Here is a 15,242-nt window from a genome sequence, read left to right as displayed (position 1 = left end):
TTTCTTCCCATCTCTCTGACCCTTTCTGCCACTTTTTAGTTGTTTCTCTCTGTCCCTGTGTGTCCCCAACCCACCCCTCCACCCCACACCAGTCCCTCTATCACTGTTACTTTTTAAAATCTGTCCTTGTGTCTCCCCGTTTCGTCCCCCTTACCTATCTCTCTGAGCCTTTCTATCACAGACTCTCCATGTCTCTCCATCCACCCCAGAGGGCCCCATGTCTCCTGCCCTCTCAAGCCGTGTTCCTGACCGCTGACCAGAGGCTGGGAGGCTGCAGCCAGCTCTCACTGGCCCAGCCCAGCCGGGAGATGGCAGCTGGGCTGGGGAGTGTGAGACCAGGAACCCCCTCCAAGGAAACAGGGCAGAACTAGGAAAGGCCCTGTAGAAACAGCCCCTGCTGGGTTCATGGGGGTGTGTTCCTGTGCCCCAGGACTGGCTCCCCTCCCCCCTCCCCCCAATGAGGCTGGGGTTTTGGGAGCGGGTGGTCCCAGAGAGGCCACCTCATTAGAGCAGTTATTCAGCATGGCGCTGGTGTAGGCAGATAAACCTTATCAGCTCATCTCCCCCTCCCACAGACAGACAGAAAGTGCCCTCACAGATGGCACCCCGGAGCTCCTCTGGCTGCCTGCCCTGCTGGTTAGGGAAAGTGTGGATATGGCAGGCAATCTGGGAAGACACACATACAGTGTCACCCAGGGACACACTCCTCCACAGACCACAGACACAGAGTAACACTGGGTAGAGAAACATATAGTGTTCAAAGATATATTCACATACACAGATGCCCACACTCCACATACACAGATACAAACACCCCACCCAACACACGTCAATTCCACATGGAGCTATACCCAGATATGCAGACACATTTGAATACACTCTCCACCCTTCCACCGTCAGTTCTAACATAAAATGATACACACCCATGCCTATGCTGTTAAAGACAGACACAGACCGCGATTCATAGACGCAGGATACCCAGAGACACACTGCTACTGACCCATACAGGGATAGACAAACACTTGGAAATACCCACTTCCCATCACAAGGTCCACGGACACAGTGATCTCACAGATACACAGCCACAGGGACACGCATCCAGTTCCACAGATGCTCCCTCCCAAGTGCACTTTCGGGGTCACATTCTGAAACGCCCACACACAATACACAAACTCTCCGGGACCCACGGTATAGAGACCCTCAATACACGAACTGTCTGGGACCCGCAAGAAGAAATGGACATACTAATAGACTCAGTTTTGCAGACTTCCCTTCCCATGTGCTCACAAATGTATACACACACAGGCACGCAGCCCAGAGCACATGCATAGGCAGTACAGTCACCGCCAGCTTCAAAGAAAAACCCACACACAGCAGATGCCCGCAGAGATGGCAGGCTGGACACACCGCCTCTCTGGGCGCACCTGGGCAGGGACTTCCCAGTCTTTCCAAGGCAAAACACTTTCTCTTTGGGCCAAAGGTCCCCACAGCACTTTCACTCTCCCTGGGCAGCTGGGATGGGACTTCAGCTGCCCTGTTGAATCTCCTGGTACGAACTTTGGAAGTTCAAGAACTAGACTTCCTAGCTCCCAAACCCAGGAGTTTCTTGGGGTGAAGACTTCCATACCCCAACTCCTCCACCCAGCCTTCCAAGGACAAGCCCTCTACTCCCTCCCTCCTCCCCCTCGAGGGTTGCTTTGGGATGGGCCAGGGAGATGCCTCAAACTCCACTTCTAAAATGCTCTGGTGTCTGGAGTTGGGGAGTTAGGGTGGGGTACAGGTGGGGCAGGGAGAGGAGCTTTGTCTACACTTAGCCAAGTCAGCCTGGAAGTGAGGCAGTTGTGTGTGTGCCAGATGTGTGTGTGTGTGTTCATGTCCGTGTGGCCCAGACCTCCTGCCTGAGGATGTCCACGCGGCCACAGCTGTGTGTGCTAACGCGTGTGCACGGATATGTGTGTGGCCGTGTGAGCACTCCTGAAGGCGGGTTAGAGGAGGAGGCGCAGGCGTCTGTGTGCGTGCGTGTGTGAGTGCCTGTGCCCACGGCTCTGGAGGTCCCCGGTGAGAGAGTCTCGGAAGAGGGACGGCCGGCCTTTCTGAGCGCGCATCCCGGAGAGCAGGGGTGCGCCTGTGTGTGCGCCCCTGCGAGGGCGGGAGTGGTCTGGAGTAGTGGCGAGTAGGGTGTGTGCGCCCTGAGTGCCTACCGCCCCTCGGCCCGGCGGCTGGAGCAGGGAGACGGGGCACAGAACCCCGGGCACCCTCCTGCCCCCCTGCGGCGCTCCCGCGCCCCCCCCCCCCAAAGTGCTGTCGAAATAAAAGCAGAGGCGCTGCGGCCGAGGGAGGGAGAAGCAGCAGGAGCGAGAGGGAGGCGGCGGGGCCAGCGCCGCCGGGGCACGCCGCTCAAGTCTATCTCCCGGCTGCCGTCGCCCCCACCCCAGCCGGCCCCCGTCATACACCCGGCGAACAAAAGCGGCCCGACGCGCACCATGCGGCCGTTCGCCGCGCCGCCCGGGCCCCCCTGGTAACGCCGTCAGCCTGCGCGGGATCCTTTGGGCCCCGCTCGCTACGCACCGCGCTGTGCGCCCCGTTCCGCCCCGGCCCCGTCCGCCCGGGGGCGCCGCCCGCCGCATCTCGCTCGGTAAGTCGCCCCTTCTCCGCCTGGCCAGGGCCCTTCCAGCCCCCAGGCTCGGCCCAGCTGGCACCCTAATCGCGCGGTCCGCCTGGCCCAGTGGCCCCTGAAGTGTGGCCTTCGGGGCTCGCCCTGGCTATACCAGCGCCTGGAACCCCTGGTCGTAGGGGCCTAAACCTGAGGGAGCGTTTGGAGAGTTGTGGACAGCAGGCCCGCCCGGGGCCTGCCGCCTTCCCATTTCTCGGACGGAGCCGTAGGCCTCGAGGCCCGGTTATTCCGAGAGACGCAAAGCCCCGCCCCGCCCAGCCCCAGTGCTGGGCCCTTTGTCTGGGCCGCCCCCCACCTCCGGGCCGCGGCGGCGATGCGCCCGAGCCGGGCCGCCGTTCGCCGGCTGCACCTGCCGGCTGGTCCCGTGCGCCGGCTTTGCGCGGCTTAACCCGGCGCGCTCCTGCGTGCGCCCCCGGGCGCCGCGCCCCGCGGCCCTTTATCCTGCGTGGCTGGGGTGCGGGTGGGGGAGAGCACTGGGTCTGGAAGTCTCCCCCCTGCCCCGAGCCGGAGTCGGAATCCTTTTAGTGGGATTTCAATAAGAATGGGGCCGCCGCGGTCTCGGGATCTGCCTCCGGGAGGCGGGAGGCGTAGACGGCGGCGGTCTGGTCTGTCTGGACCCAGGGCATTTAGAATCCTTCGGCGGAGGCCAGGCTTGAACTCCAGGTTGCCTCGGCAGCGAGGGGAAAGCTCTGGCGTTCAGGGCCCCCGGATGTGGCGGCCGCTCCTTTCCCGGAAAACACGGAAGGAAATTCGTTGTTTTGGAAAAAGCCACGTCTCCCGGGGTCGGGAACATTTGGCAGTGAGCTCTGGGTCTACGCAGGCACCTCGCGCCGGGATTCGTTCATGAGCAGGCAGGATTCGAGAAGCAGGTAGGGCCAGTGCGGCTGCCCAGGCGTCTGGGGAGCGTTTCCCAGACGGGTTGACAAATTGCAAACAAATTGCGTCTAACGAAACGGATTTACCAGTTGTCCTGCTGCTGGGCTGCGGGGCTGCCCGGCCTCCTAGCACACCGTGGCAGTTCATGGAGGAGGGAGAAACGCGGCTCGATTGTCTGCAGGTCTCAGCAGGGCCCCTTGCTGTCGGGCTTGGAGGTGGCGGTTAGAACCTCGTAAAGAGATACAGGGTCTCCGAGGAGCCTCCACCCAGGGTGCGGACACGAGTAGGATGTTGGACCCTGGTCTTTACAATTCAAAAAGGCCCGGAAAACGGATGGGGTGGGAGAATTAGCATGGTGGCGGGAGGAGAGGGAGACTTCAGATTTTGGGGGCTGGAAGTGAACCTGAAAGAGCAGGAGGGGCTGTTGGATTCCTGGTCGCCTCACTGGGGAGCCCCTCTGGAGGATGGCTGAGGCCCGAGAAGATCTGAGGCCTTGCCTTAGAGGGGACATCTGAACCCCTCTGGCTAGAGCGGCCCCCACTTCCTCCTCAGTACCCCTCAAGGCACATTGCCAGTGAGGCCGCTGTGTTGCAAATTAAATATCCCTAAGAAAGGCAGCCCCTAAGCAAACGGATTTCTTTAAACACCCCATCCACTGCTGGCCAATTAGATGCCCATAGGAAAAGGTGAGAATTAGGTTACAGAGAGAGGGCAAACTTATGGTCCCAGAGGGGCCGCCTCAGGTGAGCCAAATTGAAACAAAGGGCAGGGAGGGGAGGGTCGCACAGGATGGGGAACACCTGGGCAGCTGAGTGCCGGGCCGAGGCCTTGAGGGTCTCTAGAACCGGGCTTCGGATCTCTGCACCCCCAGCTCCCGAGAAAGCACCCCGGGAGGCTCCGAGCCGCGTTCTGCTAGGGAATCTCCAGTCATTTGGAAAAGGTCGTTAGAAAATTCAGTTTTGCCGCTGCCCTTCCCCAGTCCCTTATAAAATCTTGTTCCCATGTAAGGAAAGTGGCAGCTTTAGTGCGACCGAAGGGCAGCGGCCCGCATTTGCAACAATACTTGGGAATGAACAAAAAAAAAAAAAAAAAAAAAAGGAAGGAAAAAAGGAACGTGTCCCTCTAAACGTGTTCTGGGGACCCCAAAGTCCGAGGCCGTAAACCGAAATAAATCCGCCCTCCGAAGCCCCGAGGATGCCCACCCCAGTCCATCCTGGGAGCTGACCTGACCCTCCCTGGAGATTTGTTCCATCCGAAGTGATGAGATGGTCTCGCTGCCCGGTGGGCAAGGCGCCTGGTTATGTCCATCGGTCTGTCTGGCAGGCACACTCAATCAGTGGGACCCCCCCCCATTATGGGCCAGCTAGAGGCCCTGGGGCCTGGTGCCCCGCTTTTCTCTCCTAGACGGGTTAGTTCCTGCTGGAGAACGCAGCAGTCCCGCGTCCAACGCAGGAGCTCCAGCCAACGTGGAGGCCTCAGCCAAGCCGGCTGCCTGTCTGCCTTTTGCAGGGAGGCAACCCCACGGCCTCGAGAGACCCTGGTAGGGTTCCCCTTTCCCTTTTTTTCTCTAGGCCCGGATTGCGGGAAGGGAGGCTGGTGCAGATCTCCCGAGGCCCCTGCTCGAGCATTGCTTAACTGCCCAGCTAAGCTCCTCTTTGCGGCGATTTTCTGAGCCGCCGATCGGGGTAATTAAATCCCCGCCCGCGCTCCGTGCTGCGCCAGGCCGGCGGGCAGAGAAGGGCTGCCGTTCGGGCAGGGGCCCACCCGGGCGGGTCACCTCCATCCCGGCAGTGGGCAGGACGCTGCCCCGGAGGGGCTTCAGGCTGCCCCGGAGGAGCTTGAAGCCGAGCTCGCGGTAATGAAACTGCAGACCCACCCAGAACCGGAGATAATTTGAACCGCGCCTTTGGGGGGAAAAAGGCGATTACCTGCTTTCCTGAGGGCTGGGAACGACCACCTCCCTGCGAGCCGAGGCTCCGATCGCGGCCCCGCGGTAAGCTTCCGCTCGGCTCCGGCGTTCACCGCCCCGTGGCCGGCCTGAGGGTCGGGGGCCTCCCGCGCTCGGTCCTGGGGTTTGAGCTCCTGTGGGGCAGCCTTGCCGGACACGGGGTATTGTCCCCGAGGCCGTGTTGTCTTTGAGAAGCTCCTGCTGGGCTCCGAGGCGACGAAACAGGCTGGGAGGCTTCGCGGCGATCGCGTTTTACGCGTTGATGAATCGTAAGCTAAAGGCGGGGAGGAGAAACAGACGTACGGAAAGACAGCGGGTCTGGGCCAGACCGCACGCGTTTCGGGGCGCGCGAACAGGGAGGCACGGAGGCCGCTCACCTGCCTGGTCCGGCTGCCGAGGCCCGGCGCCCGCGGCCTCGAGCTCCTGCTCCCGGCCCCGGCGCGCCTTACTCGGCGGGCGCCGGCCTCCTCTCCCGCAGACCGGAGTTTCGAGAAGCCCGGGCCCCGCGCGCCTTGGAGTGGAGCGGAGCGGGAGGCGCGCGGGCGGCCAGGGCAGACGGGCCCCAAGGGCTGGAGACGCGTGGGTTCCCAGCGGGGTGGGGCTCTGCACCCCTGTCCCCGCGCCTTTACCTGCGCCAGGGCCTCGGACAGACGAACGGACAGCCGGACGCAGAGGCAGGAGGAGGCCCCCAGCCCGAGCCCGCGCCCCCTTGGCGCTGCCCAGAGCTGCCCTGGGAGAGGGTGACGGGGGCGCGCCGGCGGAGCCGGGCCTGGCCTGGTGCCCCCCGAGCCGAGGGGACCGAGGGCTTTCCTCCCTCCTCAGATTATTAAAAAGTTCATTTCCTGGCGAATCGGGTGACGTCAGGGGCCCGGCGTCGCGGTGGCGGGGCTGCCCGGCCGGAGAAGCCGCCTCCAGTTACCCAATTACCGACTGTCAATCCCGCCGCCCCTCCCCCCACCCTCCCGGGGGTGGCCGGGGCCCCGGCCCTCCCCCCTGCCGCGGACCCACCTAGCATCCCTCTGGGCTTCTACCCCCGAGAGCCGTGGAACGGCGAGGGGAGGGGGCTGAGGTTGTCGATTACTCCCCATTACCCCCGCACCTGTCTCTTCATCCCCCCCCATTTTTCTTTTGTTCCCGACCCCCCTCCTGGGCCGTAGGCTCCCTTCAAGCCTTGGTCTCCTCCGTCTATACAATGGGAGAGAGCAAAGAGATTTGTGCACCCGGCCCACTTCACCCGCAGAGCCGGATCTCTGGACTGGAGGCTTGTGGAGAGCAGTTCCAGGTGACTTAGGGGACGGAGTTCTCAGACCACCATCTCCCTCTCCCCAGGGGCCGCCTTAGGGACCCCCCCCCCACCTTCCCGAGGGAAAAAATGCCTCCTCCTGCCCGGAGGCGTCTCCTTCGAGCCGGCGCCGGCGCCAGTCCGGGTCTGCACGGCCTCGCCCCAGGCAGTTCGGCCCGTTGGTCTGAGAAGGCCACGCCCGGGAAGGGGACGCCCCCTCCCCCTCTCCGGAGCCGCCAGCCAGGCCACCTCCACCAGGTCAGGCCGTCCTAAGCGGCCTCTTGTCCGAGGCCCAGGTGCCCACGGGGGCCCTGTAGTTCCTGCCCCTCATCGATCCTGCTGTCCCGCAGTAGTCCTCCCACCCCACCCCCTACCCCCCCCCCCCCCGCTTAGCCAGAGCCCCAATTGGGGCAGGGAACGGTGTCGGTAGGTAGTTGGACTCCCATGGCCACGTTCAGTGGTAAAGGAGGTGGGATCCGAGAGAGTGGAAGGGCTGGGGTCCCGGGGAGAGGACACCCAAACACCCAGAGGGTGCGCGGCCCAGGCTCCCGGGGAGGGGGCCCAGTTGGAGGTTAGTTACTGGGAAGAGGGCCCGGAGGTTAGGGGAACCAAGAGTGTCCGCAAGAGGGGGCGCACAGTCGGCCCGCGGGGTGCGGGTCCTGGGGGGAACGTCGGCAGCAGGGGCCGCCGGGAGGGCGCGGGGAGGAGGCGGGCAGGCGCAGGGGGGCAGGCCCGCGGGTCCGTCCGGGAGTCCAGGGGACCGGGAGTTGCGGGCGCAGCCAATGGGGGGGCGGAGGCTGGGCGGCGCGCGGCGCTGATTGGCTGGCGCGGGCTTCTTAGGCGTGCGCGGCCCCCGCTTCATGTCTGTGCAGGAGTCGCGAGCTGGCGCCAGGGCGGCCGGAGGATGCCGAGGGGCCGGAGCCGGGCGGGCCGGAGGCCGAGGCGCGCGCTGACCCCCGCTCCCACCCCGTGAGCCCCGCCATCCGCCCGACGCGCCGTCCCTGAGCCCGCCGCCCCCCGGGCTCCCGCCCGTGCTGCCCGCTCCGAGGCCGCGCCTCCCTCCCGCGGCGCTGCGTGTGTAAGTTTGGGCTTCGGGGGGTAAGTTTGGGCCGGGGGCCTGGGGCGCGCCGGGCTCTGAGAGGTCACTGCGGGGGCCTGGGCCCTGCGGGCCAGGCTGCGGGTGAGTGCTTTGGTGTGCCTCGGTGAGAGGTCCTGCTCGTGTCGCCGGGGAGTGCGCGCGGGGGGTGGGGGTGGGCTGGCTCTGGGCTCGTGGGGCAGCGTGTGTGTTTGGGGAGGCGAGGTCAGTCCGTGTCAGCGCCAAGTGTAGTTCTGTGCGTGTCGCTAGCATCGTGTGCCCCCGTGGGTGCTCGGGCGCCTGTCTTCAACTTCCAGTCGGTGTTTTATGTGTTTGTGTACAGGGCTGGTGCGAGGGTGGGGGGGGGGGCGGTGAGCGTCTGGCTGAAGTGCGACTCTGCGCGTTTGTTGGGGCCGCTGGTGTCGGTGCTTGGCCCCGCGTGTGACCCCGTGCGCACAAGTGCGTGGCTCCGGGACCCGGGTCACCGTGGGAGCGTGCGTGGCTGAGCCGGCTCCCCCACCCTCCTTTCGTTTTGAGCTTTGGGCTTTCCTCCCAGCCGGGACCGGTCTGCGGCTGAACTCGGCTGCGGCGCAGCGGCGCGCGGGACGCCGTGTGGCGGGGCTTTGGGGGTGTCGGGCCGTGGGGGCGCCCCTCACGCCCCCTTCCGTCGTGCAGGGACGCCACCACCGCCTCCGCCCAGGTCCCGGGCCTCCGCCGCCGGCCATGGAGGCGGCTCCGGAACAGCCGCGCTGGATGGCGCACCCCGCCGTGCTGAACGCTCAGCACCCAGACCCGCACCACCCGGGCCTGGCGCACAGCTACATGGAGCCCGCGCAGCTGCTGCCTCCCGACGAGGTGGACGTCTTCTTCAACCACCTCGACTCGCAGGGCAACCCGTACTACGCCAACCCGGCCCACGCGCGGGCGCGCGTCTCCTACAGCCCCGCGCATGGTGAGCCGGGGCCCGCGGGTGACTGGGAGCCCAGACGCCGAGCGCCCGGCGCGGGAGGGGACGAGGCCCGGCTGCCTGCTTCCCGGATGTGGGATCCGCAGGAATCGGAGCAGCTGAGAAATCGGGCCGGGAAAGGAGCGGGGCAGCGGCCTCTTGGGGAGGGTCTGGGCCCCGTAGGGCTTCTGCCCGTCTCCAGCTGGCCTGTGAGGGTTTCCTCCAGGCTTGTCCGGGGGTCCTTGTGTGCCACTGGTCCTTCCCCTCCGGACGGACATTCCTGACTATTGCCGGTTGGGGTGTTACATTTCTGGTTTGCTTTGGGGAGGGTCACTTGGTTGTGGGGAGTTGTGGCCCTGTGTGTCCGCGTCCCGGCTCGGCGCAGCCTCGTGCACCCTGACCCATCTCCCTCCCCCCGCAGCCCGGCTGACCGGAGGCCAGATGTGCCGCCCACACTTGTTGCACAGCCCGGGGCTGCCCTGGCTGGACGGGGGCAAAGCAGCCCTCTCCGCGGCTGCAGCACATCACCACAACCCCTGGACCGTGAGCCCCTTCTCCAAGACGCCGCTGCACCCCGCGGCTGCCGGAGGCCCCGGAGGCCCCCTCTCTGTGTACCCGGGGGCAGGGGGTGGGAGCGGGGGAGGCACTGGCAGCTCTGTGGCCTCCCTCCCCCCCACTGCAGCCCACTCGGGCTCCCACCTCTTCGGCTTCCCACCCACGCCACCCAAAGAAGTGTCTCCCGACCCCAGCACCACTGGGGCTGCCTCCCCAGCCTCCTCCTCCGCAGGGGGGGCTGCGGCCCGGGGGGAGGACAAGGACGGCGTCAAATACCAGGTGTCACTGACAGAGAGCATGAAGATGGAAAGTGGCAGTCCCCTGCGCCCAGGCCTGGCTGCCATGGGCACCCAGCCTGCCACACACCACCCAATCCCGACCTACCCCTCCTATGTGCCGGCCACCGCCCACGACTACAGCAGCGGGCTCTTCCACCCCGGAGGCTTCCTGGGTGGCCCGGCCTCCAGCTTCACCCCTAAGCAGCGGAGCAAGGCGCGCTCCTGCTCAGGTAAAGGCAGGGCCAGGGACCTAGTGGACGTGGGGACGGTTTGTGCTTTGCGGGGGAGGGGGCCGTGATATGGGAGATGGGGCAGTGTCGGTGTCCTGGATCCGGGATGGGTGACGTCCCTCTCTAGCGGCCCCCAGCAGATCTTCGAGACCCCAGAACGGGGGACAAGGGACCCTAGAACTTTTGCCCTTAAGTGTTCCTGGTGGCCCCAAAGTTTATTGCCCATCCCCACTCCTCGCCCTCCCCTCCAAGGTTGGCCACTGCCCGACCAGAACCCACAACGGGAATCCCCCCTTCCCCTCCCTGAGTCTTAAGTGAAAATTCGAGCAGCCTCATGACTTAGCATGTGAGAGAATGCCATATGCAGTTGAGAGCAGTGAGGCGGTGTATACGTGCGTGTACATGTGTTTGTGAGCGTGTGTGCGTGCTGTGGGTGCACTCAGCCCTTCCCAGAGGCTCCAGACCCTCAAGGAATCTGGATCTCCGACTTCATCAGTCCGGGTCTTGGGATTTCGATGGCTCCCAATCTTCTTGGGAGATTTCACCCCCACCCCCCAGGCAAAATTCCCAGGACCCGGTGCCGCTCCCTGCCCCCTGGCACGTCCTTCACTCTCCCTCCCTGAGGGCTGGAGTGAGGGGAAGGAGCTGTAGGTGCCTCTGCCCCTCTGCTTCGGGAACTGGCTGGGACCGGGCTGGGTTGTCCAGGAATGCGGCTGCAGAGCGGACGCCGCTGTGGCTGGTGTGGGGCTCCTGCTTGTCCACACCTCCTTCCAGTCCCTTTGAGATGGGGAAGAGGAAGACTTTTAAAACTTTTGCTGCTGAGTCCAGAAACCGCCTTTTCTTGCCCGTATGGACTGACAGCTTAGTTTAAACTAAATGGGGAGAAACGTCCGGGGTAACAGCAGCTGTGTGGCTCCACCCTGCCGCCGCCAGTGCCCACTCCGGTCCCACCTCGGGGCCCTGTTTTGCTCAGACCAGCTCGCTTGCCTTTAATTAGTTCTTTCTCCCAAATTTGTTTTACATTCTATCTGAATTCCAGATGGCCCTTGAACAACAACAAAACAAAATACCACCACCACCAGACCAAGGTCGCTTAGCCTACTCAGCCTCAAAAAACGAAAGGGCTTATTATTTATTTCATTTTAAAGGACAGCAACTTCCACCCCGGTCCAGGGCCTCGGCGGAAGGCAGGGAGGTGGGGGATTGAGAAGGAAGTGACCGTGGATGGAGGGACGGACAACAGAAAGACGGGGCTGAGGACACAGGACGGGGAGCGGGGACGCCGCTGGGGGGAAAGGACAGAGACAGAGGAGGAGAGGGACTAGGAAGGGGGCCGAGTCCTCCCGGCCCAGCCGGCTTGAGCTGGCGACTCGTGCCCACCCCCTTGCTGCCATCGGCGAAGTTTGCTGTAAATACCCTCTCCTGGCCGGCCGGCCGGCCGTGCTGAGGATCCCTGGGGCCCTGGCCGCGCTCCTCCCTCCCGCCCCATTCCCCTGCCTCAAGCTACTCTCCGAATCCCACCTCCCACCTCCGGGGTCCCTCTTCCCGCCAGGCTGGAGCTAAAAGTCCCACCCTGAAGCAGCCTGGCTGGCCCGCCGGCCCCCTCCGGTGACTTTGTCGGTTGAACAGGCTGGTGTCTCCCCCTGTCCCCTTTCAGAAGGCCGGGAGTGTGTCAACTGCGGGGCCACGGCTACCCCTCTCTGGCGGCGGGACGGCACCGGGCACTACCTGTGCAACGCCTGCGGCCTCTACCACAAGATGAACGGGCAGAACCGGCCACTCATCAAGCCCAAACGGAGACTGGTAAGAGCGGGCAGCCTGGGGTGGGGGCGTCGGCCTGCGTGGGAGCTGACAGTTAATGACAAAAAGAGCAAACCTTCAAATACAGGTGCTCTGGCACCTGAACTCATCGTTAAAATCACTTGGGTGTCAGTTGGGGTTGCCCTGCTTTTAGGCTACATTTCTTTCAGGCCAGATTTCCCCTCCGCAGCCCACCTGGTACCTTCAGGGATCCCCCAAAGTTGAGCTTCCAGGGGCCCAAGTCTGGTCCCCTGGCCTCTGTTAAACTCCTTTTAAAAATAGGGCCGTGAAGTAATTTTCCTTGTAGCCCAGGCTGCTCTCCCTGGCTTCCCCACACAGTCTCCTCACGCTTATTTAAATAAAACACACACACCAACCACCAAAAAAAACCTGCCCTTTTATTATTTTTCCATGGAGTCACCTATACTGTGTATTTTCATTTGAGTGATTTTAAAAAAATGCCCTTTCGGATCTCCTGCCGGAGTTTCCTATCCGGACATCTGCAGCCCAAAGATAAGGAAACTTCGCGTATCTGTTTCCGGACTCCGCCAGTTTTCAGTCTCTCCTCGGCTCAGTCCTGCCTCTCGCTGGGCTGTTTTGAAACTTCTAATACCCTCCACTCTGCAAATAATGCGTAAAATGCTAAGAATAATAAATATATTTTTTCAGGGCGAAGTGATTTATGAGGCTTAAATCGCTTGCTGCTTCGGGGGCCCCCTTTTTTTTTTTCCCCTGGAGCGAGGGCGGGGTGAGGGCCCGGGTGGTGGAGGATGCGGGCTTGGTCCCTGAGTCAGAATTCCAGCTTCAGGCTGCTTACTCACCCTCACCCCTCCCCACCCCCGTGGCTGCAGGCCGGCCCCTCTGGACCAGGCTGGGGTCTGGGGCCACTCCCCGCCTCCCACCCCCACCCCTGCTGCCCGCGGTTCCCTGGGAAGTGCTCTTGTGGGTTTGGAGAGGGCTTTCTGCTTTCTGGGGTAAAGACTCTCTTGCCTCTTCTCTTGGGAGCCTTCAGCTCCCTTCTCCAGAAACCAGACGTTTCCAGGTCACCTCTGCCCTGCATTTCCTGAGGGGCTAGGGGGCAGTTAGTTAGAACTCTGAGGATTGGGGTATGGGGTGCTGGACACATAGACTGGTATTGTCCGATAAAAGCTGTGAAGATGGACACTTTGCAGGTCTGCCCCGTCCACGGTGGTTGCCTCTAGCTCGTGTCGGGACGAGTGATCCTTTGAAGCGTGGCTGGGGCGGCTGAAGCAACTGAATTAAATCCTAGCTCAGTTTAGCTTAAGCGGCCCCAGGGCTAGTGGCTACTGCACTGGACGCTGCAGCGCGACTCCCTGAGCATGTCACAGCCCTGCCCTGGGCAGCTGCAGGGCCCCCTCCTCTGGCCTCAGGGGTTCAGGCACGCCCAGGATTATGGGTTTTCTGGGAGTGCGGCTCCAGACCCAGGTGCTCCAGGGGGCCCAGCCAGCCTTCTCAACCAAAAGACCCCTTCTCAGAGCCTCAGTTGCCCCGTCTGTAGCGTCAGATCGTTGGGTGATCGGGGGCGGTGGCTACGTTTTCCTTCCAGCTCTTGCGGCCCCTTTGATTCTGAGATCAGGATTCAGAGAGTGCTTTATTCTAAAGTTCTGTGACGGTTTAGGTCTCGATTCTAGAATTCCACGGCTCTGAGATGCCGTGCTTCCCCTGTGAGATTTGCTGCTCCTGGTCTAAGCTGGCGGGGGCCGGGGTGGCGCGAGGGTCTGGGAGAAGGTGGGGGGGCGTGGGAGCCCAGCCTGCTGACGCCACGCCTCCGCTCCCCCCTTCCCTTCCAGTCGGCCGCCAGGAGAGCGGGCACCTGTTGTGCAAATTGTCAGACGACAACCACCACCTTATGGCGCCGCAACGCCAACGGGGACCCTGTGTGCAACGCCTGTGGCCTCTACTACAAGCTGCACAATGTAGGTCCGCCCGCCTGGCCCGCCCCGCCTCCCGGGGGACGGCTGCGCTTCGTGCCGCAGCCTCCAGCGTGGCTTGGCTTGGGAAGCCGCCCCGAGCGCCAGAAGGGCTTCCCATGAGGCGGGCGAGCTGGCTGGCTGGCTGGGAGGATGGGAGGGGCAGGGGCCGGTGGGTCGAGGACAGCGGTATCTGGGCTTTGGGGTGGGGTTGAGGGGGTGGCGCTGGCACCTCGTGGGCCGAACTCCCTGCAGGCTGCCGGGCGGCCCCACGCAGTGAAAGGCGCCTTTCTCAAGATGGCAGCGGTGCCGGCGGGAAGACGGTGGTGGGCGGTGGGCCTTTGGAAGTGGGCCCCCCCCCCCCCGCGCCCCGTGCGAGCTGGGGGTGGGGTTCTTGCTCTGGGAAGGGAGCTCCACCCCCTGAAAGCTCCGTGGTCGCCCCCAGGTGAACAGGCCGCTGACCATGAAGAAGGAAGGCATCCAGACTCGGAACCGGAAGATGTCCAACAAGTCCAAGAAGAACAAGAAGGGGGCCGAGTGCTTCGAGGAGCTGTCCAAGTGCATGCAGGAGAAGGCCTCCCCCTTCAGCGCCGCTGCCCTGGCCGGACACATGGCGCCTGTGGGCCACCTCCCGCCCTTCAGCCACTCGGGACACATCTTGCCCACTCCGACGCCCATCCACCCCTCCTCCAGCCTGTCCTTCGGCCACCCCCACCCATCCAGCATGGTGACCGCCATGGGCTAGGGACCGCCCCCCACGGACCGACAGACAGATGCCGAGGAAGGCGCTCCGGGATGGGGGGCAGGGACCAGACCCTCGGTTGCCCGTCCTTCCCCGGAGACTGATGCTGCCCTGCCAGCCCAGCTGGAGCCCCACGCTGCCTCACCTGTGGGCCCGTCGGCCGTCACTGTGAAGATGCTCCCTGGGCTGGGAGGCTGCCTCGGCCTCCCAGGTGGGGCCTCCACCACGGATAACTGGCGAGCAGAAAGGACAACTTTACGAAGACTGGAGGCAAGGGACACACGCGGGAAACCGCGTCGTAGAAGGAAGAGGGAGTAGAGGCAAAAGTAATTTATTTGCTCTTGTTTTCTCACGAGGACTGGGAGACTTGGGCGGTCTGAGCTGCCCCAAGTTCGCGGGGCTTCCTCGGCGCCAAGGGCCACTTGACCGTTCCCTGTGCCCGGCTCCGGGGGCAGGTCTTCGGGGACCTCGGCCTGCACCCTCTCCACTGGCTCCCTCTCTGAAAGCGCTGAACCCAGGCCGGGCGCAGAGGGCAGAGACAATCACGGGCGGTCCCGCGCAGATTCCCAGGCCGGGGCTGGGTCACAGGAAGGAAACGTTTTCTTGAGAGGGGAAGCGTCTCTCCGATTGCTCCCCTGGCCTCTGAGGCTGAGGCTGGGGTGACCCGTGCGCCCTAGACGGGTCTGAGCTACAGCCACCTCCTCTGCTCGGCGGACCCCTGTACATACATCCTCCTTCAGCTAACCCCTAAACCCCCTCCTCTCCAACTCTGAGACAAAAGAAGAAAATGTTTAAAAAAAAAAAAAAAACCTACATAAGCTTAACTCGCCGATGAGTTAGTTGTTTTATTTTTAAACTCTTTTTGGGTCCAGTCAATTGTACGTTGCCACGAGAGCCCTTGCTAT

At 63.4% G+C, this 15,242-nt stretch overlaps 1 protein-coding gene across 2 annotated transcripts; it reads left to right on the top strand.

The window, feature by feature from the left end:
- Positions 1–8,578: 8,578 nt before the first annotated feature.
- On the top strand, positions 8,579–14,340 carry GATA2 (GATA binding protein 2). Of its 2 annotated transcripts, none has more exons than XM_065885119.1 (5): positions 8,579–8,807; positions 9,223–9,864; positions 11,522–11,667; positions 13,518–13,601; positions 14,041–14,340. In XM_065885119.1, the coding sequence occupies exons 1-5, from the start codon at positions 8,579–8,581 to the stop codon at positions 14,338–14,340; spliced, it is 1,401 nt and encodes a 466-aa protein (XP_065741191.1). The 2 variants fall into 2 exon arrangements, with proteins under 2 accessions (XP_065741191.1, XP_065741190.1); XM_065885118.1 differs by having other exon boundaries at positions 13,476–13,601.
- The last annotated feature ends 902 nt before the right edge of the window (positions 14,341–15,242 follow it).

This window comes from Phocoena phocoena, chromosome 10 (assembly GCF_963924675.1).
Source record: "Phocoena phocoena chromosome 10, mPhoPho1.1, whole genome shotgun sequence".
Classification (NCBI taxonomy): Eukaryota; Metazoa; Chordata; class Mammalia; order Artiodactyla; family Phocoenidae; genus Phocoena; species Phocoena phocoena.
Note: the sequence above shows the minus strand (reverse complement) of the source record. Positions and strands in the feature narration are given on the sequence as shown.

What these genes read in the sequence shown, in the direction of transcription:
- GATA2 (XM_065885118.1), top strand. Translation starts at nt 8,579, where the DNA reads ATGGAGGCGGCTCCGGAACAGCCGCGCTGGATGGCGCACCCCGCCGTG. An exon ending in CAAGGCGCGCTCCTGCTCAG is followed by an intron (nt 9,865 to 11,521) that starts GTAAAGGCAGGG and finishes GTCCCCTTTCAG; the next exon opens with AAGGCCGGGAGTGTGTCAAC. An exon ending in TCAAGCCCAAACGGAGACTG is followed by an intron (nt 11,668 to 13,475) that starts GTAAGAGCGGGC and finishes CTTCCCTTCCAG; the next exon opens with TCGGCCGCCAGGAGAGCGGG.